Source organism: Rhododendron vialii, chromosome 2a (assembly GCF_030253575.1).
Source record: "Rhododendron vialii isolate Sample 1 chromosome 2a, ASM3025357v1".
NCBI lineage: Eukaryota > Viridiplantae > Streptophyta > Magnoliopsida > Ericales > Ericaceae > Rhododendron > Rhododendron vialii.
This window is the reverse complement of record NC_080558.1, coordinates 9,924,220-9,933,505: the sequence shown is the minus strand read 5'-3', so window position 1 is coordinate 9,933,505 and position 9,286 is coordinate 9,924,220. Positions and strand designations below refer to the sequence as shown.

The 9,286-nt window shown below is 43.7% G+C and overlaps 1 protein-coding gene across 1 annotated transcript; it reads left to right on the top strand.

Moving 5' to 3' along the window:
* The first annotated feature begins 552 nt into the window (after positions 1-552).
* Positions 553-5,433, top strand: LOC131317102 (uncharacterized). The gene is made up of 5 exons (XM_058346678.1): positions 553-3,288; positions 3,458-3,567; positions 4,195-4,292; positions 5,112-5,196; positions 5,314-5,433. Exons 1-5 carry the CDS (start codon positions 729-731, stop codon positions 5,431-5,433), a joined length of 2,973 nt encoding a protein of 990 aa, XP_058202661.1. The 5' UTR covers positions 553-728.
* The last annotated feature ends 3,853 nt before the right edge of the window (positions 5,434-9,286 follow it).

Here is a 9,286-nt window from a genome sequence, read left to right as displayed (position 1 = left end):
CTTCGCAATTTCGAAACGAGTCGCCATTGAAACGATCACCAAATTGCACAATATACAGCGGAAAACAAAAGCCTCGGATTGAAACCCGGAGCTCTGATACCATTTGTTGTGCCGAACACGAAATTGAGAATATAATAAATCAACAAGCGATAAACAAGAACACAAGGATATACGTGGTTCCGTTCAAGCACAAAGCAAGAATGTACTCCACGGGGAAAAGAGCAAGAGGATTCACTATAAACGGGGAGAGAAACAAAGAGCCGGCTATACCCGTAACTCTAATTGAAGCACCAAACAGATATCTAGGGACAAATCTCTGGTGGAACCCAAAAGGGAGACACAAACCCTTGGTGGAACCCTAAGAGCATAAACAAAACCCTAATATCTAAGCCCTTGAACAAAAGACCATAACCCTAGAAACCCCCAAGGTCCCTATTTATAGGAAAACACTAAATAAACCTAAACCGAATAGGAAAAGGAATCCTAGTCAATTTAGGAATTCTAGTCAATTTCCAACAACGTTCTTTCTCTTCAATTGATCGGGAGCTTTTTTACTAGTTGAAGGTTGCTGCAGAGTACAAAGTGTGGGACACTTGGAGACGACCACACTACCATGTCCTGTTCTAGTAGTCTTCCTCAACTATCATCAACGTGGTTTCATCAATATCACTCATTCCCCACTGTCTAGTGTTTCTCAGAAATCCCTCCAGACCATTTCAGCTTCAGAGATGGAGATTTTTGTGCAAGGCCCACTACCCAATAGCATTTCTGGTGGTGCGGCTTCGGCTAACAAATTGCCGATTCCTAATCTAAGGAATCCCTTTGATCAAGCGGGAGCCTCGTCCACTGACTTGGGTGAGATTCCTCATGCCTCACTGTTTCCTAATCCCTTTGATCAAGCAGGAGTCTCGTCCACTGACTTGGGTGAGATTCCGCCTGCCTCGCCGTTTCCTAATCCCTTTGTGTTTCCTAATCCCTTTGATCAAGATGAAGCCTCGTTCACCAACTTGGGTGACGTTCCGCACACGTTTCCGTTTCCTAATCCCTTTGATCAATCGGGAGCGGCCTCGTCCACTGACTCGCTCTCTTTGAAGAGCTGGGAGATTGCAATTGATGGTGGCATGGATCAATTGGAAGAGTCTTGTCCCTTTATTCCACTATCCAAAATATTAAAAGCAACTAATGACTTTGACGAAGCATTAGTTATTGGAACTGGGGGATTCGGAAAGGTATACAAAGCAATCATCCGCGAAGGTGCTACAACCACCGTTGCTGCCATAAAGCGGTTGAATGCCAAGTCCAACCAAGGTGTAGAAGAGTTTTGGACAGAAGTAAAGTTGCTTTCAAAGCTCCGGCACACACATCTCGTTTCGCTCATCGGCTATTGCAACGAGCATCGAGAGATGATTCTTGTTTATGAATACATAGCTCGTGGAACACTCGCCAATCATCTTTACAAAACACGTAAAGAAGAAAGCGGTGGAAGCAGATCTCATCTAACATGGGAGCGAAGGCTCCACATTTGCCTTGATGCTGCACTCGGACTCGACTACCTTCATAATGGTACCGAACAAGGTATCATACACCGAGATGTAAAAAGCACAAACATTTTGTTGGACGAGAATTGGGTTGCAAAGGTTTCTGATTTCGGCATATCTAAACGCATTCCAAGTCATACAACCACCCATGTTACCACAAATGTCAAAGGAACGTTTGGGTATTATGATCCAGATTACTTCTTGACCAAGCGACTAACCAAGAAATCTGATGTTTACGCTTTTGGGGTGGTGTTGTTGGAAGTCTTGTGTGGTCGGCCACCAATAGATACAAGACTCGAGGAGGAACAAATTAGTCTAATTCTTTGGGCGCAAATGTACATTAGAAAGGGAAAGATTGACCGAATCATTGATCCCTCTCTGAATGGAGAAACAACACCACAAAGTCTCAAGTTCTTTGCCGAACTTGCCAACAAGTGTTTACATACTCAACCGAAGGAAAGGCCTACAATGGCTGAAGTAGTGGAGAGCCTTGAAATTGCATTGGCTTCGCATGGGCGTAAGGGAAGATTGCAGGGATCCATCTCAAAGGCGTTTCGGGGCATAAAAATTGTGCCTAAAGGTATGAATCGTTGGTGGAGAGCAGGGGAGGGCAACGGTTCAAACGATGGTGGAGGACCAATTTTAGATGACCTTTCAAACGGTTTTGGAGGACCAATTTTAGATGACCTTATTCGATCGGTATACCCCCGTTTCTCGCTTTCTGCGATTCGCGCTGTCACTAATGATTTCAGTGACGGTCTTTTGGTCAGCCGAGGCAATTGGTTTAGTTTATACAAGGGATGTATGGAGGGGGGAACTCGTGTGGTAATGATCAAACGGTACAATTTGAGAGAAGCACACTTGGCCAGACCAGTTAGTGCCGAGATTGGGGTACAATCTCTGACTCGTCACCTTAACACAGTCTCTTTGATAGGATTTTGTGAAGAAAAGCATGAGTTGATCCTCGTGTACGATTACATGGTAAACGGGACATTGAAAAGTCATCTCCACGAAACCGGTAAGGATCCACTTCATTGGAAAAAGAGGCTTAAGATTTGCATCGACACTGCACGAGGTCTCGAATACCTCCATACGAACGTAGAGCAACAATTTGTCCACCGTGACATAAAACCATCAAACATTTTTTTGGACGACGAATGGATCGCAAAAATTGCTGCTTTTGAAATGTCCATACAGACACCCACTGGCATCACAACCGAGGGCGTGGAAACAAGTGTTATGGGCACGATGGGATATTTGGACCCTGAGTACCTGCACACTCATAAAGTGACAGAGAAAAGTGACGTGTATGCTTTCGGTGTCATGTTGTTCGAAGTATTGTGTGCTAAGACCCCTATTTCTTTCGGACGAAACAGGGATGACGTTCTGTTACTTAAATGGTTCCACGCATGCATCGAAAGGGGAACTATCGATGAGGTCATTGATCCATATCTAATCGGAAAAATAGCTCCGGAATGTTTTAGGCATTATGTCAACATAGCACTAAGTTGCGTGGTTAAAGAGGGCATCCGACGCCCTTCTATGAACGATGTGTTGGGTAGCCTTCAATTTTCATTGCAAATGCAAGAGGCATGGGAAAATTCCGTCCAGATGGATACTGATGAGTTACACATGGCTGACGTCTACAACGAGGTCATCTCTATCGAAAGCGAGTTCACAATTGGTGACCGGAGTTATCTTATTTCAGATTTGGTTCGACCATGGAGTACCCTCAGATTAGAAATATATTGTAATAGGCTCCAATCACCAAACCTAAGATTTCTGAACTTTAAGGTCTGGGATTTGTACACAATCCTTAAATAATGTGGCTGAATTCCTTATGCAAACATGTGCATCTATCTAGTTTTCCAAATTACCTGATAAATTAGTATGGTGGACTTCTTCCTTTTTTATTTTAGATCTGCTGGTGGACTGCTTGGTTGTGGTGGGAATTTTGGCTACTATCAACATTTTTGCACAATTGTACCAGACTAACAAACAGGGTTCTGATTTTGGCTTGGTTGTGGTGGTAATCTGCAATCGTTATGTTGTGAAAAATAACGAATGAAAAATGGAGTACAAGTTATGTTGGCTGCATATTGCAAGTATTTATATATAACTTCGAGTTTACATCATCAATTACTGACCGAAATACCCTTGTCTAAGTTGAAATCCAAATAGTTAGCAAAGCACAAATAAAACCAAATTAGGCTTCACAAACCAAACAATTGTAACCAAAATTGTCTTTCAGAACAAGATTTGAACATAGTATAGTCTAGGACCCGGGATGCTGCCAAGCACCCCGCTCGATAGTATAGTCTATCTTATCTATACTTCTCTTCTTTTAAAAGCACCAAAGTGGTTTTTACTTTTGGGTCTTCAAAAAGAAAATTGATATTCACGCTCCAATTTTTACTGATGGCGCTCCATTTTGTTCATGAAGTTAGTAGTAAATTCACGTTAAAATTGAAGCGCCATCAGTAAAAAAAGGAGCGCGAAAATCAGTTTCTTTTCAAAAAATGCCCCAACAATTCATATGAATCCCCACCGTAGCCCACGCCCCTTGCCCACCCCTCCTGGCCCTCCATAACCGACACACCCCTACGAAAATGTGAAGCCCCGTCATTTGTTTCCTACAAAGTACTTTCCATTGTAGAAATCCATGAAGACTTCAGCTCTAGTCCATCTAGTCCATATAATTGAGACTTCCGCTAAACTAAATGGACTAGAGCTGAAGCCTTCACGGATTTCTAGGTAGGTCATTTTCCTTCCATACATCAACTAATTTCCATTTAGCGAAAACAAGTTGACTATGGCCTTTAGCCTGTAGTTCATTTAGGTTAGCGAAAATGCACACCTAGGAGTGGCTGGCCGGTACTTTGGCGCTGTCATATGTGTAGACATAAGAAAAGGTGTACTAATTCATCAGTTGACTATGGTATCAAAATAAATGTTTGGTAGAACTTGTACATGCTTAGATTTACCCCCAACCCAATAGGTAAAATGCAGAGGTTTTAATTATTTTCTCACATTAATACTAAAACTATTTACCTATGGAGATTTAGGAACCACGTTTGTTTAAAAAAAAAAAAAAGCAATATGCCCGGAGCCATGGATCCTTAAATTTCATTCTGGGGCTATGATCAGCAACTCAAGATTGGCTACTCTATTGCACCGAGATGACACCCCGTAGTGTTACCAACTTATTGGTTTTTTTTTTTTAACATCAACACTTGAGAAAAATTGGGTGACGTTATCAAAATTAAAAAGGCTTTGCAGGCATGTTATATTTTTTTTGGTAAGTGTTTACACCAAATTTTGGCCAAAATAAGAGAACGATTTTTAAATTCAACAGGAGTTTTAAAGGTCAATGTTGAAATTAAAAGAGGCGCTCGTTCGAGCATAGGATGACTGTTTGTCCGCTCTTTATAAAGACCGTGACCTAGATTCATGGCCAATATTATTTGAGGAAAGTGAGACACGGCCTAAAACTTTGTAATGAAGCTCAACGAAGGTCATTTAGACCAGAACGCATGACATCTAGTCCCTATTTTTGACCACCTTTCTCAGCAGGTTCAAATCAGTTAAAGGCCTATTTCTTAAAAGCCTGCTCCAGTGCGGCCAGAATCCTGGCAAGCTTGCTCTTAAAAGGCCAGAGGCAAGTCAGGAGGCCTAGGCCCTACATGGATTGGGCTTATAAAGGGTTCACAGCAACCCCTATACATCCTTAAGGCCCGGCGTTTCGAGGTCCCAAGCCCAATATCCTTTTATCTAGAATCTTGAAGAAGCCTCTAGAAAAAGTGGTGGCATAAGGCTTGAAAGGAAGCTTGCTAGAGAAGGGATGGGTCCCATGCCACAAGTTCCAAGGTCGGTCTTCAACCAAATGGCCGGCTGAAGGGAAGCTGCTCACAAGCACCTTGCAAGAGAAAAATGGGCCAAGTCCCAAAAATTCCTTTTGTGTTGAAGTGCCTCCTTAAGGGACCAATCCAGAGCCTCTAAGGGCCTCGAAAAATCGAAAAGTAGATGAGGAATCTGCTGATTTGCAGAAAGGCCTCGGTCTTTAGTCTTGGGTGCCCCCAAGATCTTCCTTTTAGCAAGAACTAGGCCTAAAAAGAATCATTTCAAGCCTTAAGCAAGGGTGTCAGCTGAAATCTTGAAGTAAGGAGCAAGGGAAGGACAGTTGACGTGCATTTATTGGAAGAATTAGAAGCTGCTCAAGCTGCCCAAATCCAAAAGGGGCTGCCTATAAATACCAGAACAGAGGGCCTTAGCAAGGGTCCACGACCTCGAGAGCCCACTGCTTATGCAACTACATTTTCATTTCTTGCAAACAATGCTTGTACTCACTTCAAAGTAGTTTAAGTTTTTATCATAATCCTTGTATCCAAACTTCGTTAAACCGTTAATGGAGTTCGTTTGACCCGAATTTAGCTTCGTTTTATCTTTCTTTCCATTTTCCAGCAACGGTCAGAAAATTTTAAGTTCTTATCGAGCAAAGACAAACAACAAACCATTGCTAGGCCTTACCCTTTAGGCCAAGCACATTTACTGAATAGAAGTCAGATCCAGGCAATCAGGTCTTGGTATCAAGTTTGGACCGTCACTTGGTCCTAGCACGCCCGCAACACTAGCCAACTTGGTTTTGCACTTTTTGTGGAAAACATTTTGGCACGCCCGGTGGGACCCTAATTGTTAAAGGGTCATCATGGCAAAGAAAGAAACTCAGAAAGGGGTTTCATCCTCCGATCCTTAGGAGGATCCAAGCCTTCAACAAGCAACTCATGAAGAACCAGGCAGAGGCCTTGAGCAGCCTTTCCTCAGCGTCCAAGACTTGAGCGAGTCTATGTACAGTGTACGAAATTATTTGCTAGAGACCAACCTTGAGATGTCATAAGAGATTTCCCAATTTGTTGGTTCAGTAATGACAGAGATTTGAGATTCAAACTTGCACCTAGCAGCCTCCATGGGATCATTCACAACCAACGTGAACGCAATGTCCGCAACCATGGGTGACCTGGTGGCGATCATGAAGGACGAAAGAAATGGGAAAGGCCTCACTGACCTTCCCCCACAAACACCTGTGATGCCACATTTCGGGATGTTCAATGGGCTTTCTGGGCGCCAGCCTCTCAGAAGTTACACAACACCATAACAACTTGGTTTCCAGGCCTCTAGTTCTGGTGGAGGCCCGGTTCACGGCAAGGGGCACACTCAGCCTCAAGATTCGACAGGCCAGAACACGTCAAGGCTTGTTGAGAATTTTGAAAGACGCTTCTTGCTAGGGGGAAATTCCTCTCCTCGACCTCCTTTTGGAAACCAGGGTGGGGTGTCTCCTCCGATGGGAGGCTATAATCCCCATCCGATAGCTAATGCGGGGTTCGTGCAACAAGAAGCTCAGGGGGCATGGCAAGGCCGGCAGCAGCCTGCCCACATCGTGCAGGCAAGGCCGCCACCCCTGGAGTAGGTCCCCAGCAGAGACCAAATCATAGCACTCCTTCAGGAACGATTGGGACCAGAATTTAGGCCCATGGGAAGGCCTATGTATGCCAAACCTCACTCAGACGAGGTTGATCGATTGTAGTTCCTGAAAGGTTTCCAAGCTCCTGAATTCCATACATTTCTAGTGAAAATGCCAAAGAATCAACCATGAAGCACATGGCTCGATTCAAAGTCCAATGTGGGGAGGCAGGCACTAGGGACGAGTGGAAGTTGAGGCTGTTTCCAAACTCTTTGACTGCCATTGCCTTTACCGAGTACATCAATTTGCCTCCTAACTCCATTCCGACCTGGCAACAAATGGAAGAGACCTTCCATCAACAGTTCTATAGGGTCAAGCCAGAGGTCACGATGGCAGGCCTTTGCCAACTGCCAGATGAAAGAGTGGAGACTTATCTGGCCAGATTCAAGAAGGCTAGATTTAAGTGCAAGGTCTCCCTCCCTGAAAAGGAGTATGTGCATTTGGCCTTAAATGGCCTTAGCTTCGAGCTGAAGAAGAAGTTCTACGAGATGGAGTTTAGGGATCTTTTTGAGTTATCAACCAAGGCGGTAAGATATTAGCGCATCTTGAGGCAAGAACAAAACCGTATGGCCGCCTCAAAGGGAAACTATTATAGGGACCCAAATTACGAGGTGGCCGCGATGGAACCCGAATATGAAGCAAAGGTAGCCATTGCGGAGCTGATCAACAAGAAGCTTTATTTCTTAAAGACTGACAGGTTGGAGAAGGCAGACCTGGCGGCATCACCGAACAAGTGAAGCTGGGTTTACATGTTCGACATCACCAAGGCGGAGGTGATATTCGATCACTCCATGGCGGACAAGCTTGTAAAACTCCACCCAAGCCATAAGTTCCCTTCGCCGGAAGAAGTGAAGGGCAAGGAATATTGCAAGTATCATAACTCGTGGAGTCACGCCACCAACAATTGCATAGCCTTCCAGAATGATATTCAGGATAAGATCGAACGTGGAGAGTTTAAGTTCGAGCCCAAGGACAAGAAGGCCATGGGAGTGGATGCGAATCCATTTGCATCAGGCTTGAGTACCAACATGGTAACCTTCAATATAAGGGGCATGCCTAGGAGTTCTCCAAGGCCTAAGATCAGCCTAGGAGAACCATCTAGGCCAACACGAAGGCCCGTCTGTGAAGACCCCTCTTCTGAAGGGGAGGGCAGAAGGCCACATCGTTTGAGTAGGACTGAACAACGGCCAACACGGTTGAGTAGGCCTGAGTTCAAGATTAAGAAGTTCTTCCAACCAAGGTGCTCTTTGGTTTGTAACAAATGTGGGTAGATAGTCGAGCCTACTAGACCGCAACTGAAGAACGTCGTGGTAAGGCCACCAAAGGTTAGGCCTGATCGGATGTCACACCCCAAAATGAGAAGTGACCGGCCATGAACCACAAGACCAAAACTCGTAGAACATGCAGCCTAAAAAGGAATTTAATTAAATTCTAAAGCAAAGAACTACTAAACAGCCAACCACTTTTTTTTTATTAAAAACAACTCCAACCATTTAAGTTCAACAAAAAGCATGGGGCACAAACATCCCATGAAACAACCAACATCCACTGATCCAACCATAATAAAAAAAATCCATTTTTTGACAAATGTTTCGAATGCGGAAGCGATTATTAAAACAAAAAAAATAAAAAAATGAGACACCCTAAGGAGGTCAACAAATGAAATCCCCGAGATGCTGCCAGAGTCCTCCTAACTGCCCAACTTGCCTGAAAATGAAGTTGGAATAAATCCGTCAGCTGACGAGCTCAGTAAGTAGTAAAGCATGTATAATAATACAGTTCTAAAACATGGCTAAAAATAGATTATCACGATAACATATTTTGGCATACGAAGGTGTGCATTAAACCAACAAATTTGGCCATAAAACATTTACCAATAAATCTCAATGGTGATCACAAACCAATCTCCAACAACAATGGGGAGCCACAACCAATATCGATAGAACCAAATGCCAGTGAATAAATGTCTCATAATTGGATCCAATATCAAAACTTAGAGTCACCACGAGTAGGCAGCCCGTGGAACTTTTCCCTAAGAATGATCCGGTCAATAACAACCGTTGAGCATTAGGGTCACCGGCTTAATCCGGTCTCTTCCCTAATGGCCAGAGTCACCCGCACACAAAGGATTAATTTCCCTAGACTTCCAAAATATGTTCCCAACAATATCCATAAAGTTCTCACCAAAAGATTATCCGAACATTAAATAGTTTCACCAATCCGCATGCCA